This window comes from Pituophis catenifer, unplaced genomic scaffold, assembly GCF_029215685.1.
Source record: "Pituophis catenifer annectens isolate HBS135680 unplaced genomic scaffold, rPitCat1.0.hap2 SCAF_14, whole genome shotgun sequence".
Classification (NCBI taxonomy): domain Eukaryota; kingdom Metazoa; phylum Chordata; class Lepidosauria; order Squamata; family Colubridae; genus Pituophis; species Pituophis catenifer.
The window spans coordinates 23,677,659-23,692,571 of NW_027256894.1; the positions used below are offsets into that span (position 1 = coordinate 23,677,659).

The 14,913-nt window shown below is 54.2% G+C and overlaps 1 protein-coding gene across 2 annotated transcripts; it reads right to left on the bottom strand.

Annotated features, from left to right (window-relative positions):
• Positions 1–768: 768 nt before the first annotated feature.
• AQP9 (aquaporin 9) lies at positions 769–11,120 on the bottom strand. 2 transcript variants are annotated; one of them, XM_070953326.1, is made up of 7 exons: positions 11,093–11,120; positions 10,685–10,805; positions 5,381–5,507; positions 3,705–3,842; positions 3,150–3,268; positions 2,641–2,858; positions 769–1,940 (listed from the first exon to the last, which is right to left on the bottom strand). In XM_070953326.1, exons 2-7 carry the CDS (start codon positions 10,784–10,786, stop codon positions 1,763–1,765), a joined length of 882 nt encoding a protein of 293 aa, XP_070809427.1. In that variant the 5' UTR covers positions 10,787–10,805; positions 11,093–11,120; the 3' UTR covers positions 769–1,762. The 2 variants fall into 2 exon arrangements, with proteins under 2 accessions (XP_070809427.1, XP_070809426.1); XM_070953325.1 differs by lacking the exon at positions 11,093–11,120 and having other exon boundaries at positions 10,685–10,867.
• Between the last annotated feature and the right edge of the window lie 3,793 nt (positions 11,121–14,913).

Below are 14,913 nucleotides of genomic sequence, written 5' to 3' on the forward strand. Positions count from 1 at the left end.
AATCTTTCGTATTTCGGGGGGCAATTCATTCCACAGGGCTGGAGCTCCCACAGAGAAGGCCCTCCCCCTGGGTGTCGCCAGCCGACATAACTTGGCTGATGGCACCCGGAGGAGACCCTCTCTGTGGGAGCGAACTGGTCGGTGGGAGGCTATTGGTGGCAGAAGTCGGTCTCGAAGGTACCCGGGTCCTATGCCATGGAGCGCTTTAAAGGTGGTAACCAACACCTTGAATCGCACCCGGAAGACCACTGGGAGCCAGTGCAGCTCGCGCAGGAGGGGTGTCACATGGGCACAACGGGTTGCACCCATAACCACCCGCGCGGCCGCATTCTGGACCAGTTGGAGCCTCCGAGTGCTCTTCAAGGGGAGCCCCATGTAGAGAGCATTACAATAGTCCAACCGGGAGGTGACAAGGGCGTGAGTGACCGTGCGCAAGGCGTCCCGATCCAGAAAGGGCTGCAACTGGCGAATCAGGCGAACCTGATAAAAGGCCCCCCTGGCCACGGCCGTCATATGCTCTTCTAAAGACAGCCGTGCATCCAGGAGGACACCCAGATTGCGAGCCCTCTCTGTGGGGGGCAAAGATTCACCCCCAATAGTCAGCGATGGCACCTGCTGACCATATCGGGGCGCCGGAAGCCACAGCCACTCGGTCTTGGAGGGGTTGAGTCTGAGCCTGTTCCTCCCCATCCAGGCCCGCACGGCCTCCAGGCAGCGGGACATCACATCAAGGGCATCGTTGGGGTGGTCTGGGGTGGAGATGTACAGCTGGTATATAAAGGTTGGGAAGCGGTTTTATTTTGTAAAAACAAATGTATAAAAGTGATATGACTTCCTATATTCCATTTTATTGCTTTCTTATACTGTTTCTATGATAATCACTATTACAACATACCCTGACAATGCTTATATTCATTACTATTCAATATGTTATACTCCATACTACTCAATTGCTACTATTGCTACTCCCTATTATTCTACTACGATTTCCTCTAAACTATGCTCTCCACTAGTCCACCTCAGAGCTTCTTTCTGTCTGGAGTCCCTTCTGGGATTTCTCTGCTGCTGCTGTTGCTCACAACCCCCACCCCCCAACTCCTCTGCCTCGGGCTTCTCTGGCTGGGGCCCCTTTGGTTTAGCTGCAGAGCTCCAAAACATGCATCCTCCCACACCTGGGTCAAGGTTGCGGCTTTGTTGGCAACTCTGCTGGGCTGCTGCTGGGGAGAAGGCAGTGGAGGGGCCTGCTAGGCAGTCTGCTCTTCCACAAGCCGCCCCCCCCCCCCCGTTCAGAAATGCCATTCTCTTGGCAGCAAGAATGGTTTGCAACAGCTCAGGAAGCGCCATTCTCTGGGCAGCCCCTTTGGGGGAACCTCAGTGCCCAGAAGAGCTGAGTGGTTCTGGGTGCTGCTCTCCCCTGGCTGCCCAGATTGAAGCTAAAGGTGGTTTTCGAACTCAGGTGTGGAAACGGCTCTGCTAGCTGCTCAAGGGGGCCCTGGCCCGGCACTGGAGGCACCCAGGAGGACAAAGCGCTGCCTGGGGTTTTGCCAGACACGCTTTGTTGTTTGGAGGGAATGGAGACTGAAGACCTGGGGAAGGAGGGGAGATGGAGCAGAGGCAAGCAAAAGGTCAATGAATCATTTTCTGATTTAAAAGTAACTTTCTTGAGGGTTTGTGGTGAGGCTATTTTGACCTCCTGCCACCTGTGGCTTTCCTGTGGGCTATGGGTCCTCTGGTGGTGGGGGACTGGGAGCTTCATTGGGCCCTACTTCCCCTCCTCCAGGTGGGTCAGTTCATGTTCGTGGAGGGCGTCCGTGTCTGTCTTCTGGCAGGGGGACAGGGGGAAGTGGTGGACCTCAATGAAGAGCATGTAGGTGGCAGCTCCCAAGGCTGCCCCGACCATGGGGCCGGCGATGGGGACCCACCACCAGTTATTGCCAGCTCTGTGGGGGGAAAGAAATAGGCAAGTTTCATTACCACGGATTTAGAGAGTTGCTCTCAGGGTACTTAATCCTCCCTAGCCCCCAGACCCCTTTGAGCCTGTATTTCTTGCTTAGAACCCACCAACCTGAACCCACTTCCTGAGGCAACGCATTGCTTCCGAGGAGAAGAATTAAGCCCTTCAATTTGGAAATGAAACGTCCACGCAGAGCTAAAAGCGCGCCGATGGTCAAAGAAGGGCCAAGGGCCACTTCTGGCCTGGATGCCACAGGACGCCGAAGCAAAGGGAGGCGCAGGCCACTCGCTCGGGTGAAAAACAGCCGCCGTGATTGGCCGCCAGATGGCAGCCTTGCGACGCGCTGGCTCGACGGGCGGCTTCCGCGGAGAGCAGCGCCCCGCGGGAGGAGGCGAGGCCGGGAGGGCACAGGGACCGGCCGGCTCTGCGCCTGCCCTGAGGTTTCTGGACTTTGGGGGGAGCCAGCTACGGGGGAGCTCCGCCAGCCTGCCCAGCTCAAGTCTTGCTCTTCCACGGAGGCACGTGGGGCGAGCTCGGGCAAGACCCTCCTGCTCAGCCTCGCAGCCGCACTCGGGGCAAAGGAAACACGCCCCCCCCCCATGGAAGCCCTTCTGGGTGGGTTAAGAAAGCAGGGATGGAGATGGCTGATGGTCCAGGGGCCCCCCTGCCCAGGGCAAAGGACTCACGTGAAGACTTCAGGCCCCCACCCTGCCAGGTAGGTGAAGAGGCGGGGGCCCAAATCTCGGGCAGGGTTCATGGCGCAGCCGCTGTTCAGGGCCATGGAGGAGGTCAGCAGTATGATGAGGAGGCCGATGGCAATGGGCTCCAGCCCTTTCGGGACCCCCAGGTTGTCCGTGTCAAAGATGGCAAAGACCCCCAGGATAAGAAAGGCCGTGGACATCATCTGGCAGAGAAAGACAAGGGCTTTACCCCTCCCCTGATGGTCCCCAGGCTGCCCCCAGCCCTCGGGGAGAGAGAGAAAGGGTCCCTCAGGTTGCAGGAGAGAGAGCGACTTTAGGTGAGGATGGGAAGCCTCTCTCAGCCCTGATGCCACCTTTTCCATTGAGGTGCCTTTTATTGGCATTAAGAAGGCCTCGGCTTCTGCCTGCCCCTTCCTAGGGCTCAGGATAAGTCACAGCCCCTCCCAAAAGAAGAAAAGTGGGACACCCTCCCAAGCAGCCTGCCTGCTCCTTACCTGGTCTGCGAAGCCATTGGTCAGGGACAAATATTCCTGAGGATATGTTGCAAAAATGTGTGCTGTGGCGTTGGGCCCTGTGACGGTGAAGATGCCATCCGTGTAGAAGATGAGAGCATCTGCGGAGGAAGCGACAGGCAGCAGCCTTGGAAGAGGGAAGGGGCAGCCCGCCTTGCCACAGAAAAGCTGAGTCGCGAGTGAGGGACGCTTGGATTTTGCGGGTTTTGCAAGAAACAGAAACGGACGCCTTGCTTAGATGCGGAGAACCCCCTTTCCGGTTCTAAAACTGGATGCCTCTTGTGGCTTCCCACAGCACTGAAGGCAGCTCAAGTGTGGGAAGCGAAACTGGCTTCTCAGGCAGAAGCTCCCTGGGGCCCAGGAAAATCTCTGCCCGGAAGCGCCTCCATGGGGTTTCCGCAACGGCCAAACAGTGCGCAAAAGTGGCCACAAATTCCGGCCCATCTGGGGAAAAGGTCACCTAATTTTACAAGAATGTTTTTGGGTTCCTGTGTAAAATGCCAGCTGGGGCAAAGGAGGCTACCCCCTCCCACTCACCGTAGTTGATTCCAAAGACCACAGCAGATCCAAGAAAGGCACCCAGATACTGGGCCAGGACATAAACGGGAAATTTGGCCCATTTCATCTTCCCAGTCAGGCACATGGCGAAGGAGACGGCTGGATTGATGTGACCACCTAGGAGACGAGGAGGAGAGAAAGAGGCTGGCTGATGCTCCCTTCTTGGTCCCTCGGATGGATCCCTTCTCAAGGCTGCTCAGCATCGGCTGCCAAGGAGATGGTCCTTGGGTTGTCAGAAGGAGCTTTCCTGGGAAGGTGGGCTCAGCTAAGCCCCCTGGCCCAGGACAGGCAGGGCAGTCCCGGAGGTCTCATCGTAGAGCTCACACTGGACTGTTCCCTGGCAGCTGCCCAGGCGGTGGGGTGGGCGGATGCTTGCAAGAGGCTCTCTAGGACTTCTCCAGAGGTCTAAGGTGAAGGGCATCCCACCACCCAATTTCCCCACTGCCTCATGGAATGGTGCTTGAGGGATGGCTGATAAATCATTGCATTTCTAACATGCCCCAATGGAAGTCATCTCAGTGGGCACTGGGGGAGGGGCTGCCCGCTTGACCGGAATATCTGTGTCCATCACCTGAGAGACGAAGCTGTCTCGGCTTCAAGAGGTGACATTTTCATTGTCTCTTTTAAGGCCTGATTATTTATTTATGGAATCCAATTATTTCTATCCTTTCTTTAAGTCCTGGGCGAAGGTTAATGATTTATTTCGGAGGAGCATCAACAAGGATGAATAAGAGATTAGCAGAAATCACTCTGGATCACCAGTGGCTGAGTTTGGGCAGGTTGGGGTCACGGGTGAGGGATGAAACAGGGCTGCTGGAATCGGGTTCAGGATCACTAGATCTGCAGGTGCCCAGCCAGGGGCTTCCAACCACAGGGGAGGGGTTCTGGCATCCCCCCCCAAATGTGGGTATCCACCGTCACCTGCTACAAGGTCTGGAGTCCCAAAAGAGGCAGAGCCAAGCAGAGGCTCCTCTGACTGAGCCCTTCCTCCCCTCCGAAAGAGCCTCTGACTGACCCAAAAAATGTCTTGGATTGCAGGCACAGCTAGATCTTGTGCTGCGGGGGGGGGGGGGTATTTTCCCAGGGTGCCTTTGCAGGGCCAGATTCATTTCTCTCTGATAAGAAAACAATGCAAGGCCAGAAGAGCTGATAGCCTGCACTAATGGAAGTTGGCCCTCCCCCGTCTGCTCTGCCATCTCTTTGCAAAAGGCGAAAAAACAAACGGGGGAGACATTTTGAAAGATCCCCACTTGAAATCTCTCCTCATCTGTTTCCCCTGTGCCAGATTCCCCTTTTGGCTCACAGACACAACCGCTCTCTGCACCGGGGACTTTCCTGAGGCCCCCTTGCAGCCTTTAGGAGATGCGCTCCGGAGCCGCCTCGTCCTTGGTCTGTCTTGCTTGTCTTCCCCAATCTGGGATCCAGCCTGGTGCCCACCCCCTGCTGGGACCAGCACATCTGAAGGCTGCTCTTCTTGGCAAGGGCTGGTGGGGGCTCCTGGCAGGGACCACTCCCCACCCTGTGGTGCCCTTGGGACCCTCGGGAGAAGGAAGAAAGGGCTGATCTGAGCAAGGGGCTAAATCTCCAGCTGCAAGAATAAGACAGCAGCCTATCTGTCCTTTTCCCAAACGGGTGAATAGCAAATGCCAGCTTACCAGAGATGCCTCCTGCCACATAGACGGCCAGGGTGACGGCCATGGCAAAGCCAACAGAGATCATCAGTGCTCCTCCCAGGGTCCCCCTACTCAGAACGGTTTGTGCCACGCAGCCACAGCCCAGCGCCTGCAGTTTCAGAAGGAGACAGGTGAGCACCAGTTGGGCAGTTCGACCTTCCCATCTCTGGCTCTGACTCCGAGGGCCCTTCGCCTGCCCGCCCAAGGGGTGCAAAGGCCCTCCTGGAGCTCTTGGTTGCCAGAACTGGGTGGCTGGGATGCACTTTTGCACCACTCAAAAACAACAACTATTGTCAGTCAGGGGCATCTTGTAACTCCCGTCCACCAGAGGTGCCCCCTGCGTATTTCTGTGGAAAACAGGCCCCTCATCCCTAGGGATGGATTCTTGCCATGAAGGTGGCATCATCTGAACATGTATCGTGTGTGTGTGTGAGAGAGAGAGAGAGAGGTGGGGGGAGGGAGAGAAGCAATTTGCCATTCTTTTAAGACTATATAGGACCTTTTGCATATCTTTGCTTAGAGCTATGAGATGCCATAATTTTTGTGCATAGTTTATGTCAGACAAATATTTGTTGGATGAAAACCTCTTTTTGTTTAACAGAAAGGCGGAGATTAATGGTTCTGCAAACAAAAGGCCCAGATTCTCAGGCACACTGCAGTGGTGGCATTGCAGGGAAGGGTTGGGGTTTTATGCGATGGATGTATATTTAACCACAATATGGATTTTTTATCCATATTGTGGTTAAGTTCTTTCTTTTAATCAGTCGCAATGATTAAATCATTTAATGATTAAATCATTAAATCAACGGCAGCTACTGACTGGATCTCCAAACTCGACATTAAACTTTGAAATGTTATTTCTGTTTTCCTTTTAGGTTTTCTTACTGTTTTTTTATTGTTTTAATTGTTTTTAACCTGTAAAAATGAAGTGTTTTAATACTGTGTGTGACCAACCATACGCTAAATAATAAATAAATAAAATCATTTGGGAGCCATTAGGCAAAACGGGATGTGGTGCCTAAAGTTTAAACATGCCTATTTTAAAAGCTTTTTTGAGAAGGGGGGGGCTGCTGAGAACCTTTTCAGTCAGGACCTCTAGAAGGAAAAACATGATTCAGAAGGAAAGGCCCTCCATAAAATAGGAAATGGAGGCCTCTGTGCTTGCTCCAGAGCATTTCCCACTCTGTCCCTGGCCGTCTATGCACCCCGAGAAAAGAGTCCGTTTCATGAGGTGTCGGGGAGAACCTCTCCTCTCTGGAGTCATTGGAGGGGGTGGGTGGAGAGAGGGAACTTTGGGGGCGTTTTGAAGAGGCTCTGCTAAAGAGTAGGACTAGTTAATTATTAATAAGTAACTAGAGGTTTTTGTAAACTATGGATTGACTTTATCAATCTGTTTATCATATTTATTTGCTGCCCATCTCACTGTCCAGGCAGAATTTATCTAGATTAGTTTTGTCTTTTCCTGCAAGAAGTAACATTTCTTTTAACACCTGCCAGCAAGAGCCAGAGGGCTCTCGCACAAACACTGCAGACAAGGGGCTCCTATGCAGACAAGCTGTCCGGAGGCACCTCGGACTCTGGTTTTGCAAGTGAGACCCTCAGGGGGAGCAAGGACGGTTAGGGGCGCCCAGACAAGGGTCCTGAGGGAAGCAGCAGAGTTTATCATTAGCATAATAAACAGGACAGCTGACTTGCCAATATATGGCAATGAAGTAGGAGTAACTGGTTAATAAGAGTATTATGATGTATTACAGGATGGCTTTGGCTTATGGGTGTGTGACTGTCATGTAAACTTGGTAACCAATCAGCAATTCTTTTCCTTTCCTTTACCCTGTTCCACTGTATAAAAATAACAGCCCGTTTGCTGGTGGGCTCCTTGGGGGTGAAATGCAGAACTTCTCCTACAAACACTTCTCTTTCCTCCATCTCCTCACCCAGGATCAGGTGCTCGGGCAGTTGGGCTGGCCACCCCCTCCAGAAGGGCTTCAGCTCCTCCACTGGGATTCCTGCAGACCAAGAGGCCTCGGGGGCATTGGGGGGAAAGAGGCACCGCTGCCCTTCAGGCCAGTGTTGGGGAGCAGGACCTCAAGGGAAGAAAAGGATTTGGGTGTGAGCAAGCAGGACATGATCCTAGCCCTGCATGAAATTTGGAGCTTCTCAGGATGTCAAAGCAGGCGCTGAAAAAATTCTCCTGCAAGTGAGGCCAAGGTGACCTTCTGATGGCTATCAACTCATCCTCTAGCAGAAGGCGTGGCTGTTTGGAGTTGCAGGGAGTAAGGAAGACGGCCTTGAGGGAGATAAGCAAGAGGAGCTACGTGGGAGGCACATATGCCCCCCTCCAAGCCCTTGTCCACCATGGCCACTTAATCTTCCAAACTTTTTGAGCAATTATCAAGTCCTCGGGGGGGGGGGAACTCAAAGGGAGGTGGGGGTGCTGGTGGTGGCTATAATTCGTTTCAGTGACCTGAGCCACCTTTTCTGGGCAAATATCCCCATGTCCTCCGGCCTTCCCAAGGAAAGTTGTGCGTCTGCATTCCACCCTGATCGTATAAAAGCTGATGCCAAGCTAGCCTCAGGTTGTCTCAAGGCTTCTGATGCCGAGAAGCGATTTCTTGAAGCTCTCCCTGGGCCACACGCTGGAAGCCTTTTTTCCTAGCAGTTCCCATCCCTCCCCTTAATTGAACCCGGAGCCAGCCTTGGAATGGGCCAGAGGGCAGAGACTGGGGCGCCAAGCAAAACTGAGTCGCGACAAGGCACTGCTGAGTGGGATAGGCTTCTCTCTGGACAGAGAAGAAATGAAGAGAGGCGAGAAGAAAGCTGGACGTTGGGCAAGCCGTGAGTTCTTGGGCAGATGCACCACCTGGGCATCGGCAGGGCCGACTCCTTTCAGGCATGGCAGTGGTGCGTTCTCTCTCTCCTGCCTTGATTCGTCTTGTGAAACAAGTTAAAACAGAACTCTCCAAATGGTGGAATCGCCAAAACTGGGGATTTCAATGAGTAAAAAACCCCTGGCGGCACTAAGCTGTCAGCAAAAGGGAATCAAATCAAAGAGGCATTAAATCCGCTCATCATCCACCCACCACCCACGCACAATCCGCCTTTACTCTCACCAACAGGCCCCTCTGCGGGAGGAACTGAGCAGAGAAGAACGTTGCCTTGTGCAACAAGTTAAAACAGAACCTCCCAAGGGTGAAATCACTGAAAATGTGGAGCAAACAATGGCACCAAGCTGCCATCAAAGGGGCACCAGACTGAAGCAGCGTTAAGCCTCCAGCCCAGCATGTAGGAGGAAGATTCTGCCAGCCAACTGCCACCCCAATGGAAAGAGCCAGCGGCATGGCTGGTGTGGGTCTGGGGCCTCCTGACACCAGTCCCAGGATGGTCGATCTTCCTGGGCGTTGTCTCAGAAAGTCTCCGCAACCCCCTCCCCCTTTTCTCCCCCTTTTTCTCTCCTGGACATGCAAAGGCAAATAAACTGGCCTCTGCTTGGCTAACCTTTGACTCTGACTAGCAGCCGCCGGTGTCTCCTGGTGCCTGTTTGGGGTCGGGGTCGTTAGGGATCACCTGTGCTGGAAAGAGCTAAGAAGACATCTGGCCGCTCTAAAGACTTTGAAACATGGAGACCAGGCTGCAGAATTAAGTTCTGGTCGATTGAGAGCCCAAGGCAGGGCATTGGGTACCAGTTGGGCAGAGTGAGGTCTGCAATGGGCAGGAGCCTCCCTCCAAATTTTCCAGCGTGAAACCATCTCTTGACCCAGACAGTTCTTGCTCAGAGCTGATTGTGGAATCGAACATGGATTCCTCCAGGGTGCAAGGAAGATTGTAAAGCACTTCACACAAGAATGGTCTGCATTGGTTTCAGGTGGCAGAGGGCGGGGGCTTCCCAAGGGGTGGGGTGGGAGGCAGGTGAGGGGGCTGCTTGGAAAGACAAGTCACACGGAGAGACGCCTTGTAGCCAGTAGCTTAGCTGCAAGTCAGCTGTTCTGTTAAAAGCACCAGGCTCCCCGGGCCTCTCACGTGGTGATCTCTGAAGAAGGGAGCCTCTGCCACAGGCCAAAGGGGACTCCACAGCCTGGATGTTGGGACTCCCCCTTGATCCTGTTATGGGTATGGCTATAATCCCACCCATCGTGCTCTACCTTCAACTGCAAGTTTGAAAGGGAAAACCTCTCACACATTCGTAAAGCAAATAAATGCCTTTAAACAAAGGTCAGAATCAAGCCTGTAGCTTCACCCTTTCGTGGCTGTGGCCTTGTCCAGTTCTGGGATGAGATCCTACTGACAACAGAAATCTCGACTGACAGTGGGCCAACAGGAGAAGGGCTGCTCCTCTGTCCTTTAGCTGCTTCCTTTTATGAGTAGTTAAGTGAAATGTAGAAATATGCAGAGCTATAAACTCTGTGCCTATCAGAAAACTCAGGATTAGATTAGAATAACCGGTGTTCTTTATTCCAAGGAGCTCATATTGCAACATCTTGTGCAACTCCAGCTCTCCCAGGATCCCGTCTTGGGCAAGTTCTCCAGAAGGTTACTCAAGGTCCCAGGAGACCCCGTCTTCACGGAGCCATGGCACAGACTGGATTGTAGCTGCACCCCTGAGCAACGCCTGTCTGCCTCTTGGGCTGATCTTGGCCAAGGACAACTCGAGGTGCACAGAGCCCAGCTGCTTTTCTCACCTGGCAGGGGTTGGGAGCAGAGGCAGGAGAGGGGCTGGTCATGGGAACGGCCAAGTTGATGCCAGTCTAGCTTTCTGCTGTCTGATGCTTGGTTAATGAGCAGTTCAGCCAGACCCCCAGAAGCCTTTGGGGTGCTATGGTCTACCTTTTCTAGAATACCTAACCTCTGTTGCTGAGGGACGTGAGGAAACAAGGGAGCTGTAAACATTGGTTGTGGTTCCTAATGGAGCGCCTCCTCAGCATGGCAGGGATTGAGTTTTATGCCAGAGCTGGAACTGGCCTGGGCACAGCACCCCTTCTTCGTATTTCCCTCCCTTTGTAAGCCTGATTACATCTCACCCGGGGATCAGCCCAGATGCAGAGAGAATGCCATCCAAGTAGCAGATGTGCCCCAAGGCAATTGGGGGAACAGGTGGAGGCGTGGGGTAGAAACAGACTCAGGTCTTCACAAAACCGACCAAACCAGTGTCCACCCAACCAGCTGCAACAACCATTTCTGTGTACTTTAATTTCTGAGCAACATTTCCAGCTCCCGTTGCTGAGCTTGATTTGGGGGCCACCAATGTTGCACAAGGGAGGGAGGGAGGGAGGGGGAGGAGGCCATACTTACAATCAAGATGAAGGTCCCCAAGAGTTCGGCCAGCGCTTCCTTCAGCAAATTGTTCTTTAGGGCCACTTTTTCTTTCAGGCTCTTTCCTGCTTTCTGTGTCATCCTGGTGTCCTTGCTGGTTCTGACTTGAGAAATGTGCAGTCAAATGTGTGTCCCTCTTGCTTTTTTTGAACTTTGGCTCCCTCCTCAAACGGTTCTTGCAACACCCCGACCAGCCAGGGGGTTTCTGGGCCTCCCTTTGCCTTCCCAGATCACTCCTTAAGAGACCCCATTCTGTGCTGCCCTCTAGGCATGCGCCAGGCTATTTATAACAGGCCGGAGATAAGGCAGGGCAGCCCCTCGCTTGCTGCCAGGAGAAGCCAGCCAGCTGCTGATTGCACAAGTAACACACAAACAACACACACACACCGGCTGTGATAGCTGAAATCTGTGAAGGTTCAGGAGAAAAAGGAGAGTGGGGAAAGGGAGCCTCTCTTTATATATCTGTCAGAGGCCAGCTGGCGATTGGCTGGTGCTGCAGAGCCTCTGTGGGGAGGCTGCCAAGAGGCGTGTTCAGCCACACCTGAGCTGTGGGTTCTACACCTGGCTTGGGGGCGCAGGCTGCCTCCACATGCCCTGGTGATAACATACCCATTTCTCTAGACTCAAAGCATGAACCCTCCCAGAGGCTGATTCTCTGCCAGCAGTTTACACACTTCCTTTAGCCATTGCCACATCTTGTGGCAGGGAGTTTTATAGGAGAATTGCCCTGCCTCCTTTCATTCCTGAAACTCATCTTGATGGTTTCATCAACTAACCTGTATTCTAGATCCGGAGAAAGGGGGAAGCCATGTTCTCTCTATGTCCTTGTGCCAAAGATGGTTTCGTAACTACTTTGATCAACATTGATTTTTGTTGGCTAAATAAACAGCTCCAGAAATGGGACTTTTCCCCACTTGGAAGGCAAGCAAAGCAGCTTCTCATGACTCATTGTGGGTCCCGGTTTCCCCTGTTTTCACCAATAAAGAAGCCCAGTGGGGAGCCTGCTGTCTGTCAGCCTTTCCTCTCAGTTCACCCAGAGTGGTCCAGCTCCAGCGCAGGAGGGGCTGCAGACACCTGTTCAGTTGGCTCAAGGCCAAAGGTCCCTGTATCGGGTGGGGGCAGGGGCAATTCCAAAGAGACCCAAGGAAGCCTTGGCAGATGGGGGCAGGTGGGCCCCACAGTGATTGACAGCTGTCCTTCTGCTGTCCTGCACTCCCACCTTGTTGCAGGAATTTCCCCACACGATGTGCCAGAAAGGGGGGGCATTGCTGCCCTTCTCGGGAGCTTCTCTTATGTGCATGGGTGGGAGTGCAGGCCTTTGCCTGTTTTTCATGATGGAAGTGCAGATATTGTTTGTTGCATTTTGCCACCGATTGCTGGCTGGTGTAAAAGGAAACGGCTATAAGAGATAAAAGAAACAAAAGGAAAGTTCCTGTGCACAGCCACTGCCCGGCCTTTGTGACCCTGCCGCATTTTGTCCCCCCCCCCCTTTCCTTCCTGGAACAACAACTGTGCAGGGAAAAAGAGCCAAACAGCTATTCCCCACCCCCACCCTTGAGCCTGCATGCCAGGCACTGCTGCCACTGCCAGAGGAGACACTGAGGCTAAGTTCCTGCCCCTGGCCTTGGGTGGTTTGGCCCCTCCCTCTGGCCTGTCCTGGGCAGAGAGGGGCCTCATAAGGGAAGCCAGGCCTGGCTGGTGCCTGGCCCTCAGTAGACAAGGGAGGATTGGCTGTGCCCTGTCTCCTCCCTGAGGCTGGAAGAGGGGGTCAGGGTGGAGAAATGGGGCCCATGCTGGCAGAAGCCTTGGCTGCCATCACCCGTATTCATTAAGGCATAATGACTGTACTAATTTAATGTGTAACTTTGACTAATTAGACCAAAGACTTATTCCTTTGGTCGAAAGGGTAAAAATAAAAAATTTAAGGGGGAGAAGAGAAGGAGCATTAGCCATGATGAATGGGAGGGAGGAATGTGGTTAATGGCATCTTGCTCATTAGGCAGCCTCCATTAGGCAAAAGGTCACCCCATTTCCAGGTTTGATGCATTTCTCACAGAGTAAATTTGGGGTGGGGTGGGGACAAGGGAGAGGGAGGCAAAGAAGAGCTGAAAATAAGGGAAGCAGCAAGTGGCCGTGGTGTGTGAGGGCCGGGAACCTCCTCTTCAGGCCCCTGTCCATCCTGGGGGCAAAAGCACCAGGGCTTTCTCTTCTCTGATCCCTGGCCTCTGGAACTCCATGCCTCATGAGAAGTGCTCAGCACTACCAATGTTCTGTGTTTGAAGGGCAAAGAAAAAGCAAAGCTTGCCTCAAATGACCATCCTGGGCTCCACAAACAGGTATCTCCCCACATTCTTCGTCTGCTGTCCCTGGGGGGGGGGGGTACTTTTCTTGCAGACATTCTTTCGGGGGTGACTGATAAGTGAGGGGAGAAGAAACCAACAAACAGGAGTTGCAAAGCCAGCTCAGCCTCCTTAGGTCTCCTTCTTGAGATCCTGACCTGCAACTGGTGTATGGAACCTCCCATCAGAAGATGTGGGGACATAATTTCCAGAGGGCCTGGTGATGCAGGTAGAGGGCTAAAATGGCCTCCTGTGCTGACCGTTGGGGGGGGGGCTGGGGCTGCTCCCCAGGGGAGGATGGGGGAACCCTTGGTCCCCTCTCTCCAGCACAGGCAGGGGTCACCTCTACCCTCCTGGTGTGCCCACGGGTGCCCTCTGCTCACTAGGCCAACCGAAAGCTGAACTCCACGGCTGAGGGGTGGGGCGGCAGGGGCCACGGGGCAGCCGCCTGTGCCCGGTCTGTTTCCCTTTGCCTGCCTGCCTGCCTGCCTTCCTCCCGCATCCCCCTAGGGAGCCCGGGCGGCCAGACCGGCGGAGCTCTCCATGGTGCTGGCTGCGGAGCCCTTCGCTCAAGGGGGATTCTGCCCCAACGCCCCACCCGACCTCCGGAGGAGCTTTGCTGGGCCTGACAGACCCGGGGTCCGCTCCGAGCAGCCTCGGCTGGTGGCGGAGGAGCGCTTTGGGGAACGTCTCTCCTGTCGCACAGACTCTCGACTGCGGGGAAAGCGGTCCTGAGCCCCGCCTCGCCGCCTCGCCTTCCCCAGCCTGAAACCGCGGCGATCCCCCCGACTCGGTCTCCTAAAAGGGCGCCCCGGCTCCGCCTGGCTTCGGTCGGGCTGACTGGCCCGCGAGCGCCTCTCCCCAGCGATGCCGCCAGCAGCCCAGCCCCGCGTGACCGGTGCGCTCAGGTTCCGACAAGCGCCGGGAGAACGGGAGCTGCGGAACGCGGAGTTGCTCCTGCCCGAGCGAGCCCGGAGCCTGGAAGGGGGGCCGCGTCCAGACTGGCAGGGCAGTGCTGGCTGGCTTACTCAAGGACGGGTAACTCAAGAAAGTTCCGGACCGCCCGAGCCTCTGGCTCTCCCCCCCACAACTGCCATTTGCAGCTATAAATTCGCGGGGCCTTTCAGCGACTGGCTCTCAAATCACCCCAAGCTCAGAGGCACTCGAAGAATTCATTTAATTCACGCGCGTCCCGGGACGCGTGGAAGGAAGGCCGGAAGGGCTCGTTTATCCTGGCCCTACAATTAAATCACAAGTCGCCTTCGAAAACCAGCAAGGGAATTAATGAGAGAGAATACCCAGAGTTGAAACGCCGAAGCATAAGAGAACATAAGGAGCCCCGGGATGTAGGAGGCCCTTGCTCGATCTAAGATGGAGATGGAAGCTTCATCTGCCATCCAAAGGTAGACTGCCTTTGAAGCGGGGTGGGGTGGGGTGCGTGGGTTCATTTTATTATTTGTCAGATTCTCCGTCAAATGTCATTTGAATGAGTTTCTCTCTCCCTTCCTTCCTTCCTTCCTTCCTTCCTTCCTTCCTTCCTTCCTTCCTTCCTTCCTTCCTTCCTTCCTTCCTTCTTTCTTTCTTTCCTTCTTTCTTTCCTTCCTTCCTTCGCGGTATTCATCCCTTCGTCTTGCAAATTAATGAAATAATCTTCCTCCCCTCTGCAAATCTTATTCTCTTCTTCCTCAGGGGTCTCTCAGACTGTGGAACCCTGGGGAGCCCCGCAGAGGAAGGCACCCCGCCGAGTCCAGGGCACCGACCGGAGCCGAGCAATGCGAGTCACTTCGCAGCCACTCGGGAGAGAAAGGCCACTTCCATCCGCCTCCAGCAGAGGGCGGCAAATGCGCAGGAGATGCCACGGGTGGCGCT